Source organism: Dioscorea cayenensis, chromosome 17, assembly GCF_009730915.1.
Source record: "Dioscorea cayenensis subsp. rotundata cultivar TDr96_F1 chromosome 17, TDr96_F1_v2_PseudoChromosome.rev07_lg8_w22 25.fasta, whole genome shotgun sequence".
NCBI lineage: Eukaryota > Viridiplantae > Streptophyta > Magnoliopsida > Dioscoreales > Dioscoreaceae > Dioscorea > Dioscorea cayenensis.
Genome location: NC_052487.1, coordinates 14,543,687 through 14,556,142, shown reverse-complemented (window position 1 = coordinate 14,556,142; position 12,456 = coordinate 14,543,687). Strand labels below are relative to the sequence as shown.

The following is a 12,456-nucleotide window of genomic DNA, read 5'->3' as shown; positions in this document are numbered from 1 at the left end:
TATATATATTTGGGTAAATAACCACGTTTTATGTACTATATAATTACTTAACCAATTTATTAGTATATATAATTACATTTATATATTTGCCTTTAATTAGATCACTCAAACTTTTCATTCTCTATCTTTTCAAATGTTAAAAAAATTATATCCTAAATTGAAAAAACAAAAAAAAAAATCGTGTGGAAAAAAAATACATATATAACCTATGGAGCCAAGGTCATCTATAGGAATGTAAAGCCTATAGAAATACATAAAAAAAACCATTAACCTTTGCCGGTCAATATAATTGTCTATAGAATGTGTATAATAAATATTTAAATAAACATTTCACATATAGTTTTCCTCAAATATTAAATAATAATGTAATGAGCAGCTAAGCTGATCACTTAAAAGTCAATACGCAAATTGAATAATCAATACGCAAAAATTTTAATTTAATAAAAATAATATGCGAAAGAAGTAACAGAGGTATCGATATAATTTTAAGATTATTTTTTTTACATATATACCCCTGCAACAACTTGAAATTGCATATGCTCTAGCAAAGTTTACATATATATATATACACCCTCCAGCATTAAACATTCTGTTATTGGACGGAATCATTAAATTAAATCTAAAAGCTTTTTTCTCAGTTAAATTCCATTTTTACCTTTTCATTCTTTTCAGTATCTCTATTAATTCTGTAGATAAATAAATTTCATAAATAATTATGAATAAAAATGCAAAAAAAAAATATATAAAAAAATAAATAAATAATTCATTGTTATTTGAAAATAATAAAAATAATGATTCATGATTGCTATACAAACTTTGTTTCATTGTTCTGATCTTCATTCTTCACCAAAAAGTGAAAACAACCTCACAAAACTGACCCCACACTAATACAATTATTTATATATGAAATCATAGATATTTTAAATATATTCCATACATATTAAAAAAAGACATTCACCAAATGTTTTTAAAACTATCATTTATTTATAAATATAATATGAGAAATTTAACAAAGATTTCGTTGCAATTGGGGGGTCATGGAGACTTGGCCTCCACTTATAGAAACATGGGACGTCCTATTTATGATAATTGTATGAAGTATTTGGCTAGCACAAAATCACTTTATTTTCAATTCTAAAATGCTTCTTCTAATTTTATTAATTATTAAAATTATTCACATATTTATTTTTGTGATATCTGCAACTCCTGCAATAAAAGGGATAAAATTAAAAATTTTGATTTACATTATGAATAGTCTTAAATTTTTGGTTCAACAAACTTCATAACTCTTGGTTTTAAATATCTTATCACTTTGAAGAGTTTTTTTTTTTATTTTAATTTTTTAACTTTGAAAGTATACCTATTGTCTATCTTGTAATAATCTTTTTAAAAGTGTTAGTTATATTTTTAGCGGTAGACTGTCATATTTCTTTCTCTTTCCTCTAGTGTTATTTTTAACCGCCACTGCAAATTAATGGTTATGTCTCACTCCTTTGTTATCCCTATATTCGATCCCTCTTCTTTATGAATTGACTTGATTTATCTACTTCTGTTTATTAAAAAAATTACAAAAAGATTCCAGAAGCAATAGAAATAAATATACTTGATAAAAGAAAAAATCAGTAATTTCTCACTTTCTGACTCTCTTATCTCATCCATACTCAATTTTATCTTTTTGCACTCAATCTAGTGGTCAAGCCTTGTGTGCATAATAATCAGCTCCCGTGACAAATGATAAATGCAATCGGCGCCCTCTCTCTCACGTCCCTGCACTTATTACCACCCACCACACCGTCAAACCCATCCCTTTTTCTCTCTTCCTCCTCCACCATTTCTTTATTGTTTATTTTAGTTCTTTCATTCTTCTTCTTCTTCTTTTTTTAAATCACAGGCTCACTGATCATCTCCATCTTAAAACACTGGGCAGTGCGTTTCTCTTTATCACAATCTCATCAGCTGCCAATATTGTTTCTCTAATTATGGGGAAAAAGAGCAGTTGGTTGTCATCTGTTAAAAGAGTATTCAAATCCAACAGCACCAAAGAACCAGAACCAAAGGTATATATATATATATATATCATGAACGTAGATGAACACACTAGCCATCCATCATTGTTATTATTATTATTATTATTATTATTATTATTATTATTATTTTGGTTTTTATATGTTCGGTGATATATATAATGTGATTTATAGATAGTGCAAGTGGATGAGGAGATGCCGGAGATTGTACAAGTGGAGCATTTTCCCGGGGAGACATCGCCAGATATGACCAATGATGTGGATGTGGATGTGTATGTAGAGGGGGATGGGGAGGAGGAGGAGGAGGAGAGAGAACGGGCAAGGGTGGTGGCGGAGGCGACGGCAGCTGCTGCTCAGGCGGCGGTGGTGGCCGCTAGAGCGGCTGAGAGGGTTGTCCGGCTCGCCGGAGGTTATGGCCGTGTTTCCAGAGTGGAAGATAAGGCTGCTGTTCTTATTCAGTCCTGTTACCGTGGCTACCTGGTAATTTTCCTTTTTTTTATCTTATTTTTAAAAATTATTATTATTATTTGTTTTGTAAATTGATTAAATTTATAAATAAATAAATTTTTAAAAAAAATATATTTATATTAATAAGATGAGTTGTTTTTTAGTGTTATTTTTTCAAGATCAGTGTTATTTTTAAAATATATGAATATATTCTTTTGGGAATTTAGAAAGTAAGATTTTGGAATTTATTTTTGGGTGTAGAGTGAATTATAATATTTTTAAAAAGTCAAATAAATAATAAAAAAAATATCTTGTTTGATATTTCAATTAATTATTTAAATTATTTGAGTTGAATAATATGGATCATTTTTTGTTGTTTTGTTGTATCATGCTCATGGTTAATGTGAAGTATGGAAAGTCGTTAGAGTTACAGTAATTCAAATGTAGTTAACTTGAGGGAACACATTCATGATGAGAAAATTTGGTCAGTGGATAGAAATGTTAAACCTAATTAATGATTATTATATTATATAATATCCCACCTTACACGCTCTGGAAGGTCTCTTGTGAATGTCCTTGTCAGCTATTAAGGGTCACACACCTAAATTTGTCTTTTTTTTCTTTCTCAAATAATTATAGCCATAGTTTTTATTAATTTATAAACATCATTTTATACAAACGTAATTTGTGCTCAAGTATATTATAATTTAAACTGAAAATTTGAAATTCAAACCCACATATTATTCCTATTTTTTATTTTCATAAGGTTTGCAAGATTGCATATATAGGTATATTTACAGGTTTATTTAAATGATAAAAACTTTGTTATTTAAGTAAATAATTTCAAATTCAAATTTTTTTTATATATAAAAAACAACAGTTTCAAATTTAAATTTTTATATATATAAAAAAGAACAGTTAAACACAGGGCTTTCCACATTTCAATCTGGGAAACTCTGATGGGTTAAAAACAAAAAAGAAGTAAAAAATAAAAAGTGCATGAGCATGAGTTGCTTAGATGATAATGTTGGGTGGACCCAACCTTTATTTGTAGATTTGGATGTTTAAGTTATATGTCAAAAGAGGAAGATGGTCTTGCCAATTTAATAATATGCGGTTGTTTTGACTGGTGTCAAGTCTCTTTTCTTCATCTTAAAATTTTATATAATTTTAATTTGTTCACATGATTTCTGCCATATAAAATTCATTGCTGTTTTTAGAACTAATACCACTTTATTTCCTCAAAATCATAATAATTTTTTAAAGTCATTATTTTCATCATAATTTGTGCTCAAGCATATTATATTTGATCTTATATTTATTGCTTGACATGTAGAGTTCTTAATTAATAAATCATTATATAATAAATAAATAAATAAATTATTTATTTTACTTAAAAATTTTAGATTAATTAATATTTTTCTAATATATATATTTAGATTTTAATCTACCAAAAAAGCACCGGTACTAAACTATATCCAAGATATACTCAAATCCCTATAAAAAAATAGAGTTTTTTTTTTAACAAATATTATTTTACATACATAAAAATTTAAATTTAAAACTGTTTAGTTAAACTATTTAAAATTATGTCCTATGGACCATCGCATTAATTTTTAATTTATGAGTCACCAATCGAACAGTGATATTTTAAAATTTATTATTATTATTATTACTATTATTATTAAAAAAAACTACAGGCCCGTCGTGCCCTGCGTGCGCTGCGAGGTCTAGTGAGATTGCAAGCGCTGGTGCGCGGGCACAACGTGCGGAAACAAGCGCAGATGACGATGCGGAGCATGCAAGCGCTGGTGCGAGTGCAGGCCCGTGTACGCGCGCGCAGACTTCAGCGCTTGCGCGACAAGGACCCGCAACATCTCTTTCACAACGCCAGAACCAGCATGCACCAACATGAGGTCGACAAAGAATCAGATCAAGAGGAGAAGATGATCAATAGTAGTGAAGATGGAAACATAATGATGATGAAGGACATGGGAATGAGTTGGGATGGAAGAAAGCAAAGCTTAGAGACTATCAAAGCTCATTCTATGAGGAAACATGATGCTCTTATTAAAAGGGAAAGAGCACTTGCCTATGCTTTTGCTTGCCAGGTATATATTACATTATTGATTACTTCTTAATCACTCCATTTCTGTTTTGATATCAGAAATATTTTTAAGATGATTTTTTTTAAAGAAATAGAGTATAGTACTCTTGTATTACAAATACAACAATCAATGAAATTAATACCTTTTCACTACTATTCTCTTCTTCGCTTATATGACTTAATTTATCTAATTGCTTTCAGAGGCCGGAGATGGAGAAACCACAGTGGGGATGGAACTGGTTGGAGCGTTGGATGGCAACACAGCAATGGCAATGCCGAAACTCTGCACCAGAACAGCACCCTGAAACTTCATTTACTACCATGACAAGCACTGATGATCTTTCTGAAAAAACAGTGGAGATGGACACAGGACGCACATCCTTTCCTAACAATTCATCCAGTTATAATAATAATAATAATAATTATAATGACGACAATATTATTAGTAATAATAATAATGGACGGAGAAATGTTCCAAGTTACATGGCAGCCACAAAGTCAGCAAGAGCCAAGGTGAGAACAAGCAACGAATTACATCATCAAGGTGGCCAAATGAGGAACAGAGGGCATTATGGTAATTGGCCCCGTGTGCATGCACGACGCCAGCAAACTGGTTATAGTCCGGACTCAAGCTGCGGTGGGGGAGGCGGCGGTCTCGACGGCGATGATCTAACGCCACCGCGTGGCCGGAGAAGTTTGTATGTTTGATTATGGTGTGGAGACCTTAAGTTGGATGTGAGAACATATATATATAATAAGTTATCAGTTATGTATGTATTTGCATGGTTGAACATGTTGATTTATGAAATGTCTGTGTGGTTTTGGATGGGAGTTAATAAGATACGTGTATGTATGTATGTATGGTAGGAGGGATGTAGTAGTTTATTATGGTGGTGTATGAAAGACATGCATCTTTGAATTTATTTCATTCCCTTTCTTTCTTTTTCTTTTTCTTTTTCTTTTTCTTTTTCCCCTATAAACGAGCTAATTAATTAATTATCTGTAGCTCCTTTTAATTATGTTTTTTTTTTCTATTTACTTTTTATCTTTATTTTAGGCTATTTATTTTTAAATCCAATTCCAGATCTGATCGGCTCACTAGTATCCATTTTGAGAATTTTTTATGGACTAACATGTATTTATATTTCAATGATTAAATTCAAAAATTATCTTTTACTATTTCTATTTTTGGTGCTGTTTAATTTGTGGCCCTTAACTTTCAGCATATGCTTATAAATATGTAATTATTGACAATCATTTGAATTTTGTATTTTTAAAAATTTATTAATTATTGGCATAAATTTAGAGAAAAAATAAAAAAAATAAAGATTGGTGTAAATTTTACAAATTTTTTAAGTTGATTGTCCAACCCCAAAGGGCATATAAAAAGATAAAAATGTTAATAAGCAACTATAATTTTAATAAAAGTATATTCCTAATTACCCATTTTCATATTTTGAGTTGATGGATTTATGAAAATGTATATATACAAAAATTAGGATATATGTGGTAAATATATGTATATAGATAATGCTTTTTAATTTCATAAAAAATATGTTGGGGTTATGTTAAAAAATGTTCTTAAAAAAATTTTGATTCATTGAAGATACCAACATTTTGAAATGGAACAGAAGCGTTAATTACGTTACAGCTACAGCACATGCACAAAATTAAAGTTGGAATTTCATTAAATTAATTATTAAATCACCTAAATATTTTTAGTGTATTTGTGTTTATATACCCCTAGAAAATAGATCATTGTTTATATATTTTTATATAAAAAAAATTATTTATATAACTCTACAAGACTACAAATCAGGAGGGGTTGTAACATAACAATTAGCAAGAAAAGAGAAATCCTTGACCCCTATGAGAATTCGATCTGACAGGCGAAGATTCTCTGATTTTATCATGGCCGGATGGGAAAGGGGATTAATTTTTAAATAATAATATTAACAATATATATATAAACATATTTTCAATATATATTATTGATGGTATACAAAAAAATTTTCTAACACGTTATTCATATTCTTCACACTAAAAAAAATAAGAGGGTGAAAATCATTATGAAATCTATCCCATCCAAAATAATACTCCATTAAATTCATATATATATATATATATCAAATATAAAATTTAAATAATATTATTAGATAATGCAGAGGTTATACTTAGCTAGTATCAATAATAAACTAATATACTTATAATATTATAATATGAATTTATGAAATGTATAGTCATGATCCTGGGTTCATCATTTTCATCTTGATTGGAGGGAAGGTGCATTAGCATTTGGGAATCTAAATTTTTATTAAGAATTATGGAAAAAGTATATTATAAGTTGATTTGTAATTATAAAATATATAAGTAAATAAAAACGTTGTATAGAGGTATATATATATATACCTCTATAAGCAAATAAGATTTTTATTAAGAATTATGGAAAAAGTATTGTATGAAAGGTATGCAAGCCTCTTCTTGTTCTGTAATCCACCAATGCATTATCATTCAGTAAAAGTATTGTATGAATGATAATTTCCCGAACTTTCTTATACCTCTCTTTCTTGTACATCCACCAATGCATTATCATTCATTCAGTAAGCAAGACTCTTCTTGTTCTGTAATCCACTCATTATCAGAATCCATATCTGATAAGCAAATCGGATCATAGGTTTCACCCTTTTCTTGCCTTTTCTTGCCTCTTGATTTGCCTCATTTGAAGTTAAATGTTGTACTTTACACAGACTAGAGAATTTAACTTTTGTTGCTCTAATCGATTTCTTTTCTTGGAATGTTCATACTCAAAAATGCTCCAATTTCTTTCATACCCCGTTGCGCTACATGTTTGGCTCAATACACGAATTGCCAATTTTTGAAGTTCTTTGCATTGTTCACCATAGCTCTCCCACCACATAGCTACAAAAATTTATATGTTGTAGAATATATATAGGTTTCATCACTAAAAGAAACATTTAAATGAATAATTTCATAAAATTACCAGGTTGTTTTTTTTTATCTCTTGTTGCTATTGCCATGCTCATTCCAAACATGCCTTCAGCCTTTTTGAAGTTCTCAAGTTGAGCATCAATCTTCACTCTTGTCTCCACATCTGGATACATCCTCTCAGTGGTTTTATATAAACCCAATTTTACTTCCTCATCTGAATTAAAATTTGCATCAAAATGGAACCTATAAAAAAATTAGCATTAGCTTAACTTCAATTAAAGCTATAAAATCTATTCATAAACTCATAGGCTGATAGGCTCCTAATAAAATTAAAAAACTTACTTGGGATTCAAGTAGTAGGCTGCTGAATGTAATGGTCTATGAAGTTGCAAATTCCATCTAGTGTCAATAATTTCCCAAACTTTCTTATACTTATGCAAGGCATAGTTGAAGTTTTGAGCTATTTGTTCTTTAGCCGTATCCATAGCTTCATAAATATAACCCATGGCGGGTTTTCCATCTCTATCAACCAACTTCAATACTTTCACGAGAGGAGTTACTGTAAAGAGACAAAATTTCACAGTATTCCAAAATCTTTAATCATGTAATACAATTTCCTCTACAACTTTTGCATCATCCCTTTGTGAAATTGTATTTTTCAGCCAATCTCTTGATGTAAACATTGATTGGAGGGCGACTTTCTTACTTAACAATGATTATAAAGTAATGAAAGCCGTTGCAAATCTAGTTATAGCTAGTCTCGCTAACTCTCCACCTTCTGAATATTTCCTGAATATGTTAAGAAACAAAGAATGACGATATATAAAGACAGTGATCTTTTTTGCTTTAGCTATTGTATCACGAAATACAATGATTTTACCAATTTCAGAGAGGATTAAGTCCAAGAAATGTGCAGCACAAGGAGACCAAAACAAGCATTTTCTCTTATCCTCCAACATACGTCTAGCCGCAGCATACGCCGAAGCACTATCGGTTACCACCTGAACCACATTATTTTCTCCTATATCCTCAATCATTGAATCTAACAATTCAAATAATTTCTGCGCATCCTTTGTAACTGTTAGGGAATACAGCTGTGTATATAGCTGTATATCTATATTTGTATAGCTACCATATTTATATACCTGTGTACCTTTATATATATCTTGTATATTGTAGGTTTTATGTATGAAAAACTGGTGATCTTTTCCACCTAACATGGTATCAGAGAGGTTCTCCTAAACCTAATTTTTTTTCCCCGCCGCCCTCGACCACAGCGTGCCTGCGGATCTGCGCGCCGCCAGCCCACCCTCGGTCCCCCACACGCCAGCCGCCCAGCGCGTCCGCCCTCAACACCCGCGCGCCTGCTCTCGGTCCTTGTGCGCCAGCCCTCGGCACCCGCACGCCAGCCGCCCCACGCGCCCGCCCTCATCCCCCGCGCGCCCGCCCTCGGTCCTTGCACGCTAGCCTCCCCGCGCGCCAACCACCCCACGCACCCACCCTCGGCCCCCTCGTGCCTGCCTTCGCGCCCCGCGCCCCCTCACGCGCCCGTCCTCGGCCTCCAGCGCCCGGCCGCCCAGCAGCGTCGGCCGCCCTCGACCCCCGCGTGAGCCCGTGTGCCCGTCGCCCTTGGTCTCTGCGCATGCCCACGCGCCCGTGCCCTCGGCTCCCGCGCGCGACCGCCGTCCTCGGTCCCCGTGCACCGGCCGCCCATGCACGCTCACCGCCGCCCTCGGCTCCTGCGAAACCTCGGCCCCCGCGGTGTGCTCCATGGCTTCTACCCAGGTCTCTTATCTACAAAAGGCGGTCGTCATGCTTAATGGCAAGAATTATAAAACATGGTCTTCCACTTTACGTGTGCTCATTCACGGACTTAATCTTTGGGGTCATGTTGATGGTACCCGTCCGCCTCTGATTTCTTCTATTGCCGCCTCTCCTAGCTCCTCTTCATCTGCAGCTACCAGCGCGTCCTCTTCCCCGTCTGCTGACTTGCTCAAGTGGACTGAGGATGATGCTCGTACCATTGTTATCATCTGTCAGTCATGTGAGCTTCCTATTCGTTTGGCTGTTTGTGATCTCTCTACATCCAAGGCGATTTGGGATCATCTGTGCGCACTCTATTTTCCTTCTAGTCAGGCGTTGCGCTACTCCTTGGTACAGACTCTCACCTCCACCTATCAGCGTGAGACCTCTGTCTCGGATTTCTTTGCCGTGCTTAGTGATTTATGGTGTCAGTGTGATGAGATGACTCCTTCTCCTTCTCCGACCTGTGCCCAGTGTCTTACCATTGCTCAGGATCGCGATTATCTTTGCACGTATGAGTTTTTCATGCGTCTTCGGCTTGAGTTCGAGGCTGTTCGTGCTCATCTACTGCACTGGGTTACAGCTCCTTCTGCTAGTGATACTCTAGCTTATGTCCTTGCTGAGGAGACTCATCTTCGGTCTTTAGATGTGGTTCAACCACCTGTTGCTCCTCACTCTGTTTTTGCTGCTCCCCAGCAAAACCCAGTGCCGACTATTACTTCTTTGATGCCGTCTCCTGGTCTTAGCGCTCCTGTTCATCCTCTTTCTCAGTCTCAGGGACCGGTTTCTAGTGCACCCTATCGATGGTCAGTTCGGTGTCATTACTGCCATGCTCTTGGCCATGTTCGTATTGAGTGTCGCAAGCTACAGCGGGCTCAGCTGACAGCACAGTAGCGCACAGTTCCCATCCCACCCTCACCTACTCAGGGTGGTCCGTTGTCTGTTGAGCAGTTTCAGCAACTTATTCAGCAGTTTTCCAGGGGTCAGATTTCTCCCTCTTCTGCTCCAATACTTACTCAAGATGCCTCAGACGTCTCCACTCACCCATCAGTTGCCTCTGCCCCTATAAGTATTTTTTCATCCTCTTGGTTGCTTGACTTTGGAGCTTCTTTTCATATGACCTATGATGCTACCCACCTTCACTCTCTTAACCCCTTTTCTTCCGATCTTCATGTCATTATCGCTAATGGCACGACCCTCCCTGTCCCTAGTTGTGGCCTCTTACACACCACTCATTTTCATATTCCTAATGTTGCCTTTGTACCCCAGCTCTCCATGAACCTTATTTCTGCTAGCCAGCTCGCTTATCTTGGCTATCTTGTTATTTTTTATGAGTTTGGTTGTCGTGTGCAGGATCGTCTTACAGGGACCCTCATTGGAGCTGGCCATCACCATAGTCTGGTGTATGTGCTCGATCATCTTCGTCTTCCGTCCTCTTCTACGTTACCAACGGCCTCTGTTTATTATTTTTCTACTATTCATTTCCATTAGTGACATCATCGGCTTGACCATCCTAGTGGTTCTCATATGACTTCTCTTATTCATCAGGACGTTTTAGGTCGTGTTTCAATTGATGGTTCTCATTCTTGTTCGAGTTGTAAGCTTGGCAAACAGCTCCAACTTCTGTATCCTTCGAGTGTGTCTAGGTCTTGTTCTCCGTTTGCATTAGTTCATTCAGATGTTTGGGGCCCTGCCCCTTTTGTTTCCAAAGGTGGACATCGTTATTATGTTATTTTTGTTGATGATTTCTCCCGTTACATTTGGATTTATTTTATGTGTTCTCGTTCCAAGTTTTTAAAGGTTATATTGATTTCTCTAATATGGTGCACACCCATTTTTCAGCCACCATTCGTACTTTCTGTTTTGATTCAGGGGGGAGTATCTTTCTCATGAGTTTCGTGAGATTCTTGCCTCCTATGGCCCTCTTCCTCAGCCCTCTTGTCATGTTGCCCATGCTCAGAATGGCACTGCAGAAAGTAAACATCGTCATATTCTTGAGACCGCTTATACTCTTCTCATTACCTCCCATGTTCCCCCTCACTTCTGGGCTGAGGCTGTCTCTACTGCTGTTTACCTCATCAATCTTCAACCCTCTTGCTTTCTTCAGGGTCATAGTCCAAGGGAGTGTCTTTTCTCCAGTCCACCCTATTATTCTCATCTTCGTGTGTTTGGTTGTTTGTGTTATGTCCTTCTTTTGCCTCGAGAGCGTACTAAATTTTCTGCTCAGTCTGTTCCTTGTGTCTTCCTTGGTTATAGTCCTAAGCACAAAGGTTATCGGTGTTATGATCCTATTGCACGTCACCTCCGTATCTCGCGTGATGTCTCCTTTGTTGAGGATCGTCCTTTTTTTGTCCCTTCCCCTTCCTCTTCTTCTCACTCCTCTACTACATCGACTGATGTTCAGTTTCTCATTGTGTCCTCAGCACCTCCTCTATCCCAATCTCCACCTGTATCTCGTCCGCCCTCTCCTCTATTTGATTCACAATTGAATGCTGACCCTCCTGTCCAGTTTTCTATTCCCGCTCCTCCTCCTCCTAAGCAGTCATCCCCGATGCCAAAGGCTTCCTCTAATGTGTCCCCTGTGGATGATCCCCCTGCACGTTGCTATCCTCTTCGAGATCGTCATCCCCCTGATCGTCTTTATCTTGTCTCTCAGCTTCTTGACCTACCTATTTCTCCGTCCAATGGCCCTCTAGAGCCATCTTCTTACCGAGAGGCTGTCCAAATACCTGAGTGGCAAGCTGTTATGTCTGCTGAGTTGGAGAAGCTCGAGCGCACCTCTACATGGGATTTGGTTCCCCTTCTTCCTGGTGCTGTTCCCATTACCTACAAGTGGGTCTATAAAGTCAAGACTTGCTCTGACAATTTTGTAGAACGGTACAAGGCTTGTCTTGTGGCTCGTGGATTTCAGCAAGAGCAGGGACGTGATTATGATGAGACTTTTGCTCTCGTAGCTCATATGACTACCATTCGAGCTCTTATTGCTGTAGCTGCTGCTCGACGATGGTCCCTCTTTCAGCTTGATATGAAGAATACTTTTCTTCATGGGGATCTTCAGCAGAAGGTTTACATGCTTCCTCCCCCTGGTTTTTCTTTTTCTTCTGGTTTGGTCTATCACCTACGGAA

General features: G+C 36.2%; 1 protein-coding gene across 1 annotated transcript; it reads left to right on the top strand.

Annotated features, from left to right (window-relative positions):
• Positions 1-1,658: 1,658 nt before the first annotated feature.
• LOC120280201 (protein IQ-DOMAIN 1-like) lies at positions 1,659-5,505 on the top strand. The gene is made up of 4 exons (XM_039286971.1): positions 1,659-2,057; positions 2,199-2,504; positions 4,172-4,582; positions 4,780-5,505. Exons 1-4 carry the CDS (start codon positions 1,980-1,982, stop codon positions 5,284-5,286), a joined length of 1,302 nt encoding a protein of 433 aa, XP_039142905.1. The 5' UTR covers positions 1,659-1,979; the 3' UTR covers positions 5,287-5,505.
• The last annotated feature ends 6,951 nt before the right edge of the window (positions 5,506-12,456 follow it).

Bases quoted from the DNA above. Each gene is read 5' to 3' on its own strand.
- LOC120280201 (XM_039286971.1), top strand. From the start codon at position 1,980: ATGGGGAAAAAGAGCAGTTGGTTGTCATCTGTTAAAAGAGTATTCAAA. The intron at 2,058-2,198 runs GTATATATATAT...TGTGATTTATAG, and splicing joins CCAAAGAACCAGAACCAAAG to ATAGTGCAAGTGGATGAGGA. The intron at 4,583-4,779 runs GTATATATTACA...AATTGCTTTCAG, and splicing joins CCTATGCTTTTGCTTGCCAG to AGGCCGGAGATGGAGAAACC.